Source organism: Cydia amplana, chromosome 22 (assembly GCF_948474715.1).
Source record: "Cydia amplana chromosome 22, ilCydAmpl1.1, whole genome shotgun sequence".
Taxonomy (NCBI): domain Eukaryota; kingdom Metazoa; phylum Arthropoda; class Insecta; order Lepidoptera; family Tortricidae; genus Cydia; species Cydia amplana.
Window position 1 is genome coordinate 2,717,791 of NC_086090.1, and position 16,398 is coordinate 2,734,188.

At 40.0% G+C, this 16,398-nt stretch overlaps 1 protein-coding gene across 1 annotated transcript in view; it reads left to right on the forward strand.

Moving 5' to 3' along the window:
* LOC134658402 (dual serine/threonine and tyrosine protein kinase-like) overlaps positions 1-13,454 on the forward strand; it is a 39,966-nt gene extending 26,512 nt beyond the window's left edge. The window contains exons 5-17 of the mRNA XM_063514086.1: positions 468-878; positions 1,266-1,453; positions 3,994-4,118; positions 4,583-4,791; positions 5,491-5,607; positions 6,407-6,521; positions 7,747-7,946; positions 9,276-9,414; positions 9,608-9,695; positions 9,925-10,092; positions 11,326-11,455; positions 12,403-12,613; positions 13,318-13,454. Coding sequence (XP_063370156.1) covers positions 468-878; positions 1,266-1,453; positions 3,994-4,118; positions 4,583-4,791; positions 5,491-5,607; positions 6,407-6,521; positions 7,747-7,946; positions 9,276-9,414; positions 9,608-9,695; positions 9,925-10,092; positions 11,326-11,455; positions 12,403-12,613; positions 13,318-13,454 — 2,238 coding nt within the window. The remainder of the gene's footprint in view (positions 1-467; positions 879-1,265; positions 1,454-3,993; positions 4,119-4,582; positions 4,792-5,490; positions 5,608-6,406; positions 6,522-7,746; positions 7,947-9,275; positions 9,415-9,607; positions 9,696-9,924; positions 10,093-11,325; positions 11,456-12,402; positions 12,614-13,317) is intronic.
* The last annotated feature ends 2,944 nt before the right edge of the window (positions 13,455-16,398 follow it).

Below are 16,398 nucleotides of genomic sequence, written 5' to 3' on the forward strand. Positions count from 1 at the left end.
ACACCAAAATGGATGACACTCAGCATTTGCCGATGACTAAGATACTTAGCCATGGCGCTGGTTTTCAGGGCTGATTTTCTACTTGCTGTAAGCTGTAAGCCATTCGGCCTTCGCGGGCTCAAACCCCACACATAAAATTTCTTGTGACTGATGTACAAACTATCATTTGATATTTGCCACTTGCTCTAACTTTGTAAGGTAACTGGATTGGACTAATAAGGGCCATCCCACACTAGCGTCTCCCGAACGTCGGGTGCTGGTCAACTTTTTCCATAGCGTTGACTAGACGCCGGCGCTCAAGACGCCAGTGTGGGGTGGTCTTTAGGCCTAGTTTTTCCTTTTTGTGGCAGTTTCCTACCAGTGTCTGCACATTATCCTCCCCCCAGTTTAGACTGTGTCTCATTTACTCGCTCGAAGTAGTCGTAAGCATTTCTGTAAAAAATGTTAATTACAACATTTTTTCCCAGGATCTCATCCGCCAAAACTCAACAGACTTCTCAACCGTATTAGAAGTCGAACTGAACATTCCCATACTAAAAGACGGTCTCCGCATCATCGTGCCACCAGACATAGCTGCCGACCAGACCACCCTACCCAAACTAAAGCAAAAATACTTGGAACTGTACGAAAAACGCGATGTGATACTAAAACTGTTCAACCCCATATACTTATACGCGATAGATAGGATAGGTAAAAACGTGTTTAGTGATGACATATCGAGTGATAACGTTGTGTGCTCTAGGAGTGAGGAGGACTTTTGGACTATGTTCAATATGTATCAGTCGCATAATAGTGAGACCGAGGAAAAGGAATGTGTTGTTGAGAGAGTTAGGAAGTGGAAAGCTAGAGATGGTGATGATTTCGTGCTTACGGCGGAGGTGAGTGGTCTTTTTTGTAAATGTAAATGTGACATGCCAGAAATATCAGAGTAATAGAGCCAACAAAGGTACTACCTATGTATCACTCGGTTTCAGTAAAAGAGTTTCCTTTTTTCACTGCTACTGAAACACCTAGCAAGGCAGTATTTAAATTATTGGCCATACTTAAAGCTCCATAAATTCCACTTTTTTAAGTGATCCGCCACTCTGATTGCTATCCACCGACGAACAGGTGCCAGGGGCCCGCCACCAGTAATACGTAGGTATTCTATTCCGTGGCTTGCTCGATAAGCTATATTTTGTGTTAAAAATACACGATTAGGTACAGACAAACGATATATAATTTAGTTCTAAAGTGGAAATTCTATAAGTGCAATTTTGTTCCAGAATTGCCTGGACCTCCACCAAATAAAAGAAATCAACCCAAACGCGCAAGTTCTCTTCGCATTATTCGCGGACAGCCAAGCCGGGGAACGAGTGGATCTCTGGTACGATGCCACGGAATCTACGGAAGAGCCGTGCTGTTTAGGTGATCTTCCGGAATCGGACCAGGAATTGGTGGAAGGAATTAGGAGGTGAGTTTCTGATACGTTGGAAATACCTGGGAGTGAGTAGATCTTTGGTACGACGCTACAGAATCTACGGAAGAACCGTGCTGTTTAGGGGAACTACCTGAATCGGACCAGTAATTTGTGAAAGGAATTAGGAGGTGAGTTTCATATGTACGGGAAATACCTGCGAGTGAGTTGATCTTTGGTACGATGCCACGGAATTTACGGAAGAACCGTGTTGTTTAGGAGAACTGCCCGAATCGGACCAGGAATTACTGGAAGGAATTAGGAGGTGAGTTTCGGATACGTTCGAAATACCTGCGAGTGAGTAGATCTTTGGTACGACGCCACAGAATCTACGGAAGAACCGTGCTGTTTAGGTGAACTTCCGGAATCGGACCAGTAATTTGTGAAAGGAATTAGGAGGTGAGTCTCATATGCACGGGAAATACCTGCGAGTGAGTTGATCTTTGGTACGATGCCACGGAATTTACGGAAGAACCGTGTTGTTTAGGAGAACTGCCCGAATCGGACCAGGAATTACTGGAAGGAATTAGGAGGTGAGTTTCGGATACGTTGGAAATACCTGCGAGTGAGTAGATCTTTGGTACGACGCCACAAAATATACGGAAGAACCGTTCTGTTTAGGTGAACTTCCTGAATCGGACCAGTAATTTGTGAAAGGAATTAGGAGGTGAGTTTCATATGCACGGGAAATACCTGCGAGTGAGTTGATCTTTGGTACGACGCCACGGAATCTACGGAAGAACCGTGCTGTTTAGGTGAACTTTCGGAATCGGATCAGGAATTGGTGGATTATAGGACCTCCTATAAGAAGACCTCACCTGAGTCTCTTATTTATTGAATTTTCTCTGAAAAATAACTCAGACTTAGTAGATATTTGGATCGAGGCCACGGATACTACGGAAGATAATCTTTAATAGAAAAAAACCGACTTCTCTAACTACTAGCCTGGACCCACTTAACGGCGCTTATACTTTATTTGGTAATATGTATACATTTTATGGTAATCATAGTGGTTTGTTTAGTTTAGGTATCATAGTGGTTTTCCAGATCAAGGTCCGGGTCCGTGTCCGGATCCGGGTCCGAGTCCGAGTACGGGTCCGAGTCCGAGTACGGGTCCGAGTCCGGAGTCCGGGGCCCAGTCCAAGTCAAAATCGAAATTCAGAATCACAAAACGTGTACTATGCATCGTTGAAGAGTTCTGTTCTGATCATCATCAGCAGTTCCGCTTCATCAAATGCCACAGTTTGTAATGTAAATGCTTGATTTTCTGATGAAAATATATAAAATTCTATACGTATGCCTTTAAGATTTGAGGAGTTCCCTCGATTCCTCATGGATCCCATGTTCAGGACTTGAGATTGACATAAATGTGCCTAAAAACCTAACTTACTTAACAAACGTAACGAAAAGGACAAATCGCCAAATGCGAGCTATGCGTCGTTGAAGAGTTCCGTTATGATCATCATCAGCAGTTCCACTGCATCAAATGCGACAGTTTTTAATGAAAATGCTTAATTTTTTGATGAAAATACAAAAATCTCTATATGCATGCCTTTAAGATTTGAGGAGTTCCCTCGATTCCTCATGGATCCCATCATCAGAACTCGAGCTTGACAAAAATGTGGCTTAAAAACTTAACTTGCTTAACAAACATAACGAAGAGGACAAATCGTCAAACGTGTACTATGCGTCGTTGAAGAGTTCCGTTCTGATCATCATCAGCAGTTCCACTTCATCAAATGTCACTTTTTTAAATGTATATGCTTGATTTGTTGATAAAAACACAAAAATCACTATATGTATGCCTTTAAGATTTGAGGAGTTCCCTCGATTACTCATGGATCCCATCATCAGAACTGGGTTTTGACAAAAACGGGACCAATCTGTATGCATATACATACAATAAAAAAAAAAATTTCAAAATCGGTCCAGTAATGACTGAGATATGGAGTAACAAACATAAAAAAAATAATAAAAATAAAAAAAAACATACAACCGAATTGATAACCTCCTCCTTTTATAGATTTGGAAGTCGGTTAAAAACTTAACTTGCTTAACAAACATAACGAAGAGGACAAATCGTCAAACGTGTACTATGCGTCGTTGAAGAGTTCCGTTCTGATCATCATCAGCAGTTCCACTTCATCAAATGTCACTTTTTTAAATGTATATGCTTTGTTGTATATATGTAATGCAAAAAAAAAATTTCAAAATCGGTCCAGTAATGACGGAGATATGGAGTAACAAACATAAAAAAAAATAAAAAAAACATACAACCGAATTGATAACCTCCTCCTTTTAGATTTGGAAGTCGGTTAAAAATAGGCACAATGGTTGTCGATTCGCGAAAAATGCCCAGAAGCACTACTACGGAAGAACCGTGATGTTTATAGCATAAGGTTGCCGGATTTCGCTCGATATATCGACAAAATCTAATGACTAAGACATTATTTGACTCCATTGTGTATCTTGAATCGGCACTTTTCTATAACATGACTAAATCGCCCGAGTTAACCGCCTCGTATTGTTTGTTTCAGAAACTCAGATGATTCCCCAATAAACAAAAGACTGACAGTAAGATATAGCGAAGAAAGACTGGAAAGACTGAGCGAGGAACGAGTGGCCTTCATGAACGAATTGTTAGATCAGTGGGAACTTATGTGTAAGTATAGCTCTTAATACTACGATTCACAACAAACTGCTCAAAGGAAATTGAACCGTAAATTATAGTCATTACAAGGCATATTTAAATAGCATCGCCACGGTTGAAAGCTTGCTGCCATTCGAATGTGGATTGTGACTATTGAATTGAAGGTTTAAATTCTTTTGACTCTTGTAGGTTACGCTCCAATTCCAACTCAAGCTGTTCAATGAGATTGTATATAATACCATTCCTGTGACGAAATTTAGTAACGGAACCTATAATATTATAAAATCGAATACGTTGAAGCCTTGTTACGAAGAATTTACATAATGTTTTAGTATAGTGAATAAGGTTTTTTTTATTGCATACCCGTTAGGTGCCGACAGGACCCTACTTCTAAGGCTTTGCTGTCCGTCTGTCTGTTTTTTTAGTACATTACCATCATTATTATTTATCTAGCTATTACCATTTGGTCTTTCTAGTTCACCCGCCCCCAAAACACCAAACGAAAAGTCAATGGTTAATAGTAGACGATGTCGAAATACTACGTACCGTCGACAGCAAAACAACAGAGCGACAGGAGAGCGACAGAGTCGTAAACACAAGAACTGCTTTAATCAACAGTGTAGTGGCCTTCGGTAGTGATTGTCTCCAGGATTATTTGCTTGAGAACAGTACTAAACTTAGTGAGGTAAGATAAACTACGTATCGATATCAGTAGGCGACACAATAGCGACAGGAAAGCGACAGTCGTTGACACAAGAACTGCTTTAATAAACAGTGTTATGGCGTTCGGTAGTGATTGTCTACAGGATTATTTGCTTGAGAACAGTACTAAACTTAGTGAGGTAAGATAAAATACGTATCGATATCAGTTGGCAACACAATAGCGACAGGAAAGCGACAGAGTCGTTAACACTAGAACTGCTTTAACAAACAGTGTATGGGCGTTCGGTAGTGATTGTCTACAAGTCTACAGGATTATTTGCTTGAGAACAGTACTAAACTTAGTGAGGTAAGATAAACTACGTATCGATATCAGTTGGCAACACAATAGCGACAGGAAAGCGACAGAGTCGTTAACACAAGAACTGCTTTAATCAACAGTGTAGTAGGTAGTGATTGTCTACAGGATTATTTGCTTGAGAACAGTACTAAGCTTACTGAGGTAAGATAAAATACGTATCGATATCAGTAGGCAACACAATAGCGACAGGAAAGCGACAGAGTCGTTAACACTACAACTGAAAAATAAAAACTGTGCGTGAATTTAAGATATTTTTTATTGTCGAATTTCTGTGTGAGACATATTTAGCCGGTTTTATTTCTCAGTAAATAAAACCTAAATCTGCTCTAAAATTTTCTTCACCTAAATCATTTTTTTTTTCAGATCCACGTGAAGTTAGTGCAGCAACTGATATTATCGTCATTCGAATTAGCGCGCGAGTTGCAAGTTGTTCCCAAGAAGATACAGTATGTCGCCGTACAGGAGAAACAGCTTTTTGAGGTAAAACCTACTGTATTATCTTATACTAGCGACCCGCCCCGGCTTCGCACGGGTTAGCAAATTATACAAGAATCACTCTATCGATAAGTGAAAGCCGCATGAAAATCCGTTCAGATGTTTATGAGTTTATCGCGATCCAAACATACAAACAGACAGACGCGGAGAGGGACTTTGTTTTATAAGGTGTAGTGTCAAAACATAAACTCTTTATGAAATGTCAAAAGGATTTGTCACGAAGTAAAAATAATCGTGTAATATGTGTTATGTTTAAGTATGCAAATTCGTGCTTCGAATTTGTCAAGTAATCTAAATGGCGCTGTATGACTCCATACATTATGCGGTATCTAGTTGTCAAAAGTTGACGTTTGACATTTCTGTCATCACAAAATATACAGATTTTTTAATTTCACACAATATTTATACAATGAATAAACTTTTGCGTTTTCAAATAAGTTATTTTATTACGCTTCCGACTGATGTCCAAAGTCGGGATCTATTAAATTGTTTTTCTACTCGTCGACTGTAATTCTTGAATTAAGATTTCGTATACCAAACTGCAATTGGGTACTTTTAATGTATGGGCTCCCAACTCAACTATAATATTACATTTTTGTTGACTTGTAGAAAAAGTATTGTATACAATAGTGATAGGTATAATCAAGCTTTTCAATCTCGTACCTCACTTAGGCAACTCAGCAAGCTTCGTTGCCTACGGTACTCGACTGAAAAGCTCTCCAATATATCAAGTATAAAATACTATTACAACGCCTTCAATAATATGCGTTGTATTTATTTACAGACTATATACCAGAATTTCTCCGAAGGTGATAAAAAGAGTGCTCTAGTCGAGATGATGCAAGAGGTCTTACAAGAATTGAAGGATGAAGTTAACAATATGGACTGGAGTATAGATGGTTAGTAGTATTTATACGAGGCCTATAGTTAAGTTAAGTCAAGTCAAAAGTAGAATATCTATAAAAGTGTCAAAAGTGACGTTTCTTCAAAGAAATACGTCACTTTTGACACTGACATACCCGATCCGTATCGTTTCAATATCTTATATTTGACGTATCTTAAAGTTCGAATATGGCTGTAAGTCTATCCGCGTACCTTGTAATTTTTATTTATAATAAACAGTTTCATTTTTAATAGTATTTTTCAAATTCGATGGGTAGGAAATGTAGGAATTGAAATGACAGCTGTCATCCTACCCATCGAGTTTGAAAAATACTATAGAAGCGATTTAATTAGATTTGGACTATTTAGGTAAAAGTAAACGTCTTGTTGATTGACAATTCAGTTACTATAAAACATAATTATGGCGCCGTAGAGCGCCATCTTCTTCAGCTGTCAAACTTGGGGCACAACTTTTGTCTACCGACAGTGTCATTCATGGTATAATAATATACTCCGCCTGGTACTCTCTTCCGAGATTCGCGAATGACCTAACTGTCACTTGCCTACGTCATTATGCTGTTTACAGGTTCTCAAACTTTAAAATGTGGGAGAATTTTAACCAACGGTGAGAATTATTTTAACGGCATTAATTTTAAGTTATTCATGTAGAAACATAGTAAAATAAAACAAATCTATACTGCACTTTTCACTCCTACTCTTACAGTTCCGAATAGAGCAGCCAACCATTTTCGTAACAAAACATTAATTACCAAGCTTACGACGTGAAAAGTTTGGATAACACTGCGACTGCTGACACTGAGCGAGAAGGAAATAACAATTAACACGCGTTCGACAAGGATGACGGTCAGGGACAAAATGGCGGATTGTCAAATGTGACAGCGCTATCCTGTGATGCCAGTCGTGTAAACAGAATTACCCGAACGTCTGAAATTTCTTTCGTGAATCGGAAGATATTGCTGACGAATAATTAAAAATGACGTGTTATTGTAAAATTTAAGATAAAATACATATAAATGAAAATTATAAAGAAAGATTTTAACTTATTAACCATAGATATAATGTACCCATGTAACATGTTATGTTGAAATAAAGTGGTAATGTTATTGTGACGTAGGCAAGTGACACTCTGGGAAGAGAAGACCATGTTTTATTAGACCATGGTGTCATTTTTGTTTTCTCTGAATTGTTATAATTAAACTGATTAATTTATTTTGTTTTCAGAACTGCCATGTCACCTAGATACCCGCTATCTAATGACCAGTATGTCCAACTCGACCCTTCTCAGCCAGTCCGTCCGACCGTCCGGGTCGGATTCCACATCGGACGGTGAAGAGGCAGTGTCTTATGACAGTTGCAGCTTCGATGATTATGATATTATACACAGCAATAGCAGCTTAGGACTAAGCGTATTTAGTAAAGACGTAAGTACCTCAAATTCGTAGAGTTGATCATCATCTTCCTCGCGTTGTCTCGGCATTTTGCCACGGCTCATGGGAGCCTGGGGTCCGCTTGGCAACTAATCCCAGTAATTGGCGTGGGCACTAGTTTTTACGAAAGCGACTGCCATCTGACCTTCCAACCCAGAGGGTAAACTAGGCCCGTATTGGGATTAGTCCGGTTTCCTCACGATGTTTTCCTTCACCGAAAAGCGACTGGTAAATATCAAATGATATTTCGTACATAAGTTCCGAAAAACTCATTGGTACGAGCCGGGGTTCGAACCCGCGACCTCCGGATTGCAAGTCGCACGCTCTTACCGCTAGGCCACCAGCGCTTAATTCGTAGAGTTGATAAAGATAAGATAAAAGATTAGATAAAAGATAGTTTATTCAAGTAGGCATAATTACAATGCGCTTATGAACGTCAAATAAAGTTACACCGGCTCCAACCCTACCTCTGCCCCGACAAGATTTAAATCCCCCTTCAATTGGAGGAGGGTATCCCAATATGGGACCGGCAACAAACTCGGTGGGACACATCTTTTCAAAAAAATTACATCTTATAATTAACATGCATTACGAGAAAATAAGGAAAAAAAACAATTTAAATTACTATGGAATTCATGCAATTATACACATAAGGTGTAATAGAAATTTGATTTAAAAAATATACATAATTACATATGTACCTACATGGAATCATACAAATTCGTAGCTCTTTGCAAGAATACAGTCAAGTGGATGTGGTCAAATACATTTCATAGAACAGTGATTCAGCCAGCTAATGGGCCTGCAAATCTTATATAAGAAAATAAAACTAATTTTAACAGTATTTTCATACAACTGTGACTAGTAGGGTCGCTAAAACAAAATTATGACTTCACTACAAGCCGATTTTAAGGAAGGAAGAACTTAAGGGGTTTGAACTTTTCACCAGTCAACCCTCGATGTGTGTACATGCCGCGCGTACACGCGAGAAAATCGACGTGTTATTAAAATACAGTTGTAGTACTTTTGTGCTACCCAAAGGTTGCCTGGAACTGGAAAAGGTTGACTGGTTTTGTTTTTAGTATTTGTTGCTTTAGCGGCGACAGAAATACATCATATATGAACATTTCAACTGTCTAGCTCTCACGGTTCATGAAATACAGCCTGGTGACAGACAGACGGACAGCGGAGTCTTAGTAATATAGGGACCCGTTTTTACCCTTTGGGTACCTACGGAAAACTTAAAAAGTACGTCCCGATGTTCATCCTACCTATCTAAGAATATTATATATTATATAGTGGTTTATATTATTTATTTTTCAGTCCGCCCAGTCACCAGCCGAACGTATACCGATCGCTAACGAATCAGAATTATTTTCGTTACAATTCAGCAGCACATCACAATGTACTACAGGAGACTCAATATCTGTCAAACAGGCCTCGTTGGACGTGCAACGGACTGGTACGTAAATAAAACACACAGCTGCAAAAGTGCATACCCGCTTCATGAAAGCTCGCAATGTAAAAAAATTAAGAAATAAAGAAAGAAAAAACCTAAATTATATGAGTGGCCCTTTTTTAATATTTCAAATACAATCACGATAAAAAAAATTGACCATAATTGTGTACATAATTTGTTGTTTTTTTTTTTGCAGTTCTATCTAAGCTGAGTCGCAAAATAAGCCTGAAGCTGGTTCCTTTCGTCGACTGTTTGAAGCAGACGTATTTCGGTACACTCCAGAGGTAAACTTAATGTTATTTTTGTTTAGTTTTGACAGCAAATGATAAAGATTTAAAAAATCGCACCTATGGCCAGTCGCCAGTCAGCCGTAAGTTTGTCTGGATTAGATCGCTTACAGCGATAAGACACACCTTCATTTACATTATAAATCTGATTTTGAATTTGTCTTCTTACGTGATGCAATAAAGAATTGGATATTACTTAGGTACTTACCTACTTAATTTTTTTCAGATGTCTAGACGCCCTAGAATCGACCTGCAGACAAGAGCTAGGCGGCAGACCAGCCAGCGAAGCGATGAGAGAACTCCTCTCAGTGACTCGTCAGGTGGACTTACAGCCTTGTGCCTCTTTCTCCACGCTCAGAACGCTGCTAGAGGCTGCTAGAAGACTGTTTCATAAGTAAGTGTATCGCTAGACTCCTTAGATATAGAGCTAGGCGGCAGACCAGCCAGGGAAGCGATGACAGAACTCTCAGTGACTCGTCAGGTGGACTTACAGCCTTGTGCTTCTTTCTCCACTCTCAGAACGCTGCTAGAGGCTGCTAGAAGACTGTTTCACAAGTAAGTGTATCGCTAGACTCCTTAGATATAGAGCTAGGCGGCAGACCAGCCAGGGAAGCGATGACAGAACTCTCAGTGACTCGTCAGGTGGACTTACAGCCTTGTGCTTCTTTCTCCACGCTCAGAACTCTGCTAGAGGCTGCTAGAAGACTGTTTCACAAGTAAGTGTATCGTTAGACTGCTTAGATATAGAGCTAGGCGGCAGACCAGCCAGGGAAGCGATGACAGAACTCTCAGTGACTCGTCAGGTGGACTTACAGCCTTATGCTCCTTTCTCCACGCTCAGAACGCTGCTAGAGGCTGCTAGAAGACTGTTTCATAAGTAAGTGTATCGCTAGACTCCTTAGATATAGAGCTAGGCGGCAGACCAGCCAGGGAAGCGATGACAGAACTCTCAGTGACTCGTCAGGTGGACTTAGAGCCTTGTGCCTCTTTCTCCACGCTCAGAACTCTGCTAGAGGCTGCTAGAAGACTGTTTCATAAGTAAGTGTATCGTTAGACTCTTTAGATATAGAGCTAGGTGGCAGACCAGCCAGGGAAGTGATGACAGAACTCTCAGTGACTCGTCAGGTGGACTTACAGCCTTGTGCTTCTTTCTCCACGCTCAGAACGCTGCTAGAGGCTGCTAGAAGACTGTTTCACAAGTAAGTGTATCGTTAGACTCCTTAGATATAGAGCTAGGCGGCAGACCAGCCAGGGAAGCGATGACAGAACTCTCAGTGACTCGTCAGGTGGACTTACAGCCTTGTGCTTCTTTCTCCACGCTCAGAACGCTGCTAGAGGCTGCTAGAAGAATCTTTCATAAGTGTATCGTTAGACTGCTTAGATATAGAGTTGCTTAGAGAATCCTGAAAAGTTAACGGTTTCAGTTTTATGGATAATGATAATATGACAAACAATACATTATGACTTAAAACTTTATGGGAAACAAAGGGACCCCGGTTAGAATACTTAGTTCTAACTTCTTTCATGCAAATTATTTTACTACTTTCACGCAGAATTGTTCCAGGTTGGTTCATCAGTTTACGAGTTTGTAATAAATTAATAATTACATATTACAATTGCTTTCCAGATTACGGATCGTCGGCGGTGATGATGACGGACCCTGTTGCGTCATCAGTCCAGTATGGCGACGGCAAACGGCTCTCAGCTGTCAACAATCACTGAGCGCTACCAAACTTGCCCGCCTTATCGCTACACAGGTATAAATACTTCACATCACAGCCTCATTGTGTAACTGCGGTGGTGATTCGTGTAGGACTGAGTACTGACTAGGTTAATTTGTGTGATATTGTGTATTACTGATTGTTTTAGAATTTACGAATAATTTCTCGAAAATACTTCACTTATCTTTCTGTTTCTACGACTTAGTAATATGTGAAGTGCATAGTGGAAAAAACTTAAAGTAAGCGATGACCAACACAGACCAACCAATCATTTTTTTTTTTTTTTTAATTTAATCATGCTTGTATTGTATTGTAGCACGAGCAGGTTTCCGCAACTCGATGACTGGCGCCCATTTTGCGTGAAAAGCATAGACTAGGAATCCTCTAGACGGAGTTTAGAGCAATATTTCATGAAACCGATGCTGCCAAAAATACTGGGGTGCGAGGGACGAGGTGAGCGAGTCCCGTGCCGTGATTGGTCCGTTCAAAGACACGGACGTCACACAAAGACACTTTGACTCGAAAATGGAGTAAAACTACCGTATATTTGTGACTACCCCCTCTGTAGCGCTACTATGCTCAGTCTAGAGGATGTCTTGTCTGTGGTGAAAAGGCTCCAACCACTCCAAGTCCTCAAGGAATCCTATCAAACCTTATATGTTGAGTAGGAGCGACTTTGTGAGTCTTCCGTTGATGCCGGGCATGGCCTGACCTGCCAGCCTATTATGGATAGCTTTATCCATCTTTATCCACGTGATAAAATAACTGTCACTGTTTAACACCGTGGGAAAGAAAGTGACGGACACCGTTTTATCACGCTGTCACGTAGACAAGAACGACCATCATATCCGTACTGGCTTGCTTTCCACCGACATCAATTGAATTATTGTTAACGTCGGTAAATAAAGGTAATTGAATAAATTTCGCGTTAGACCCGTCTATAAATGTGAGTTAATATGAATTATTGTTATTTTACTTCACAGATCTTAGAACGCCTCAGCGTAGCCCACGAGCGTTACCAAGCAGCCCTCACCTCACTAGAATCGGCTCTAGCCAGTCGGCTACACCACACTGAAGACGTCAAACTCGCCATTAGGAAGAAATACGCCCCCACCTTCGCTCGGTTGTGCTTGGAAAGTACCTCCGTGTGTGATCTGCTGATGTATGGAACGCCAGAACTGGGAAGAGAAATAGGTAAGTTATATATGTACGCCAGCGGTATATAAGGGTCATAATTTTATTAGAATCAGCTCTAGCGAGCCGACTACACCACACTGAAGACGTCAAACTCGCCATTAGGAAGAAATACGCTCCCACTTTCGCTCGGTTGTTCTTGGGAAGTACCTCCGTGTGTGATCTTCAAACTTAAAAGTGAACAACTCAGACTAAATTTCGCCATTTTGTCAGGTATTATTACGTTCATTTTCCAGGATAAAAACTTGTGTAATTTCTGATAATCAGCGATCGTTAATTTTCCAGCAATTTTGGTGCAGCATAGTAAAAATAAAGGATTTTCTTCAATTTTTTTCTAGGGAGAGGATTGGTTAAGGTTAATATTACTGTTATTAACCCTAATTATCTATTCCACCTAGAGTAGGGCATACAGATGCTTTTAGCCAACAATGCTGCACCAAAATTGCTAACGAGGCGTCGACCGTTGCTGGCTGACTTATATTCTTTACAAAACATTATAATATGACTTTGTAAGTTGTGTCAAAGAGAACATAGAATAGACTTACGTCGTGGCCCCGCTTACTTGTACAAGTACAAATTCAATTCGAGTTTTGAACTCGTATAAAAATAGAATTCAAAATTCAAAATCCCGAAAGTTGTCCTGGGTCTTACTGGGTTAAGAACAGATCGTTTCGGCCTGTTAATTCTTTCTACTTGTCCATTAGGGCGCGGACAATATGGCGTAGTGTACGCAGCACGGGGGGCGTGGGGAAAACATGAACCTGTTGCTGTTAAATCTGTGTTACCAGCTGATGAGAGGCATTACAGAGAACTGGCTATGGAATTTTTCTACACCAGGTGAGGTTTTTCGCTTTTTTCATCACTAATTGTCAGAACCGATATGAAACTATAGTTCGTTTTTTTAGCATTAGAAAGAACTTGAAAGAAGGTGAGCGATTTTGATATGTCTTTTAATTGAAAAACACTTTTTAAAAATCAATAACTATTACTTATGAAAGCAGAAGACTATAAAAAATCGTATTAGATTCATAATTGTTACATATTTACCGTAACTTATTTTTTAAATGCGTTTTTCAATTAAAAGTCACATCAAGATTATTTACCAAATTTCTAATGCTAAAAAAACGAAGTATAAGGGCCGGCCGGTTGCACCAAATTGAGACCAGAATAGGGTAATTGACTGTATTTAAAATAAAATATTTTACACCATGCATGAAATAAAGCACCAGCAGATTAATAGAGAAACATAGACAGCAGTTATTGTTAGACACTTTATTTTTGAACCCGTATAAAACTATAAAATAAAGAGTTGGTAATTTGATTGTGACGTCACATGCTAGTGTTTCATATAAATTCCATAGTAGCAAAATCGTTTTGACAGTTCGAAAAAAGAAACAGATTTTACTAGTAGTCAAATACCCTATTTGCTTTTATGGAAAGTCTGATATGACTTAACGGTACTGTAATACAGAGATCACCTCATATTTCTTAATGTCATTCCTAACCTTGTGTTTATAAATCATTTTAATAATCAAGATTTCATTGTGAATATTTATTGAATTACAGCTGGTTCTCAAAATCAAAAAAAAATCTTTTTCGTCTTCCTCTTCGGAATTCAAGATGTTAATCTATCTATCTATTTAATCTAATACCTTTAAACGAGCAATTCTTGTTTATTTATTTATTTATATAATATCTGGGTGACCGAGCTTCGCTCGGAAAACAAAAAAACACGAAAATGCGCGTTTTCCCAGAGATAAGACCTAGCTAGATCGATTTTTCGCCCGCGAAAATCCCCATATAGCAAATTTCATCGAAATCGTCAGAGCCGTTTCCGAGATCCCCGAAATATATATATATATAAATAAATAAATATATAAATAAACAAGAATTGCTCGTTTAAAGGTATTAGATTAGATAATCAAGATTTCATTGTGAATATTTATTGAATTACAGATGGTTGTCAAATTCAAAAAAAATCTTCTGGAATTCAAGATGTTAATCTATCTATCTATTTAATCTAATACCTTTAAACGAGCAATTCTTGTTTATTTATTTATTTATATATATATTTCGGGGATCTCGGAAACGGCTCTAACGATTTCGATGAAGTTTGCTATATGGGGGTTTTCGGGGGCGAAAAATCGATCTAGCTAGGTCTTATCTCTGGGAAAACGCGCATTTTCGAGTTTTTATACGTTTTCCGGTCACCCAGATATTTATTATAATATTATTTCTAGGAGCATCCCCCCTCACCCCCGCATCGTGGCCGTCCACGGCTCCATAGTCCAACGCCGCGCCGGAGGAGCGTTAGGCGTCCTGCTCGTTTCCGAACGGAAAGAAAGAGACCTACACGCAGCTGTACGGGCAGGTCTACATTACGCTGAGAGGATGAGAATAGCCTGCGATATCGTTGAAGGTACGTAAAGGAGAGTTAGGCGTCCTGCTCATTTCCGAACGAAAGGAAAGAGACCTACACGCAGCTGTACGGGCAGGTCTACATTACGCTGAGAGAATGAGAATAGCCTGCGATATCGTTGAAGGTACGTAAAGGAGAGTTAGGCGTCCTGCTCATTTCCGAACGGAAAGAAAGGGACCTGCACGCAGCTGTACGGGCAGGTCTACATTACGCTGAGAGGATGAGAATAGCCTGCGATATCGTTGAAGGTACGTAAAGGAGCTTTAGGCGTCCTGCTCATTTCAGAACGGAAAGAAAGAGACCTACACGCAGCTGTACGTGCAGGTCTACATTATGCTGAGAGGATGAGAATAGCCTGCGATATCGTTGAAGGTACGTAAAGGAGAGTTAGGCGTCCTGCTCATTTCCGAACGGAAAGAAAGGGACCTGCACGCAGCTGTACGGGCAGGTCTACATTATGCTGAGAGGATGAGAATAGCCTGCGATATCGTTGAAGGTACGTAAAGGAGAGTTAGGCGTCCTGCTCATTTTGGAACGAAAAGAAAGGGACCTATACGCAGCTGTACGGGCAGGTCTACATTACGCTGAGGGGATGAGAATAGCCTGCGATATCGTTGAAGGTACGTAAAGGAGAGTTAGGCGTCCTGCTCATGTAACTGTCGGCGGCCGATCGTAACATCAGGCATATCGTGAAATTCCTAGGTATATCGTGAAACGTGAAAATCTTTGACCCGTTCCCTGAGTCGACGGAGCCCCGCTATGCGGGGCTCCTATTTCTGGGCAGTTTCCCCTTTGGGCATCTAAAGCAACCTAACGAATATATTGGTTTAATGTCACTTATCGTCAAAACATTACACAGGAACATTACGATCTGCCTGATCTTACGATCGGCCGCCGACAATAGGGTAGTTGACAGACTAGTCAAATCAGTTTCTTTTATTGTACTGTCAAAACGATTAGCCACTATGGATTCTGGAAAAAAAACAGAACAGTCAAGGTCAAGCTATACTCTTTATACTTATTTATAGAGATTGTGTCTGAAAATAAATGCTGTCTAGGTTTTTCTTATTTTTTTCTGTTGCTTTATTTCGTTCGAGGTGTGAAATAACTTATTTTAAATACAGGCAACATCCCTCTATTGACTGAACACATATATTATCTTTAATACTTGCAGGCATCCGCTACCTTCACTCCCTGGGCCTGGTGCACCGCGATATCAAGATGAAGAACGTTCTCCTCGACTCGAATAATAGGGCAGCATTGTCGGACCTTGGATTCTGCGCCGCTGAGGCCCTCATGTCCGGATCAGTTGTCGGAACCCCGGTAAGAATATATACTGATATTTAACATCTCCAGGCATCCGATA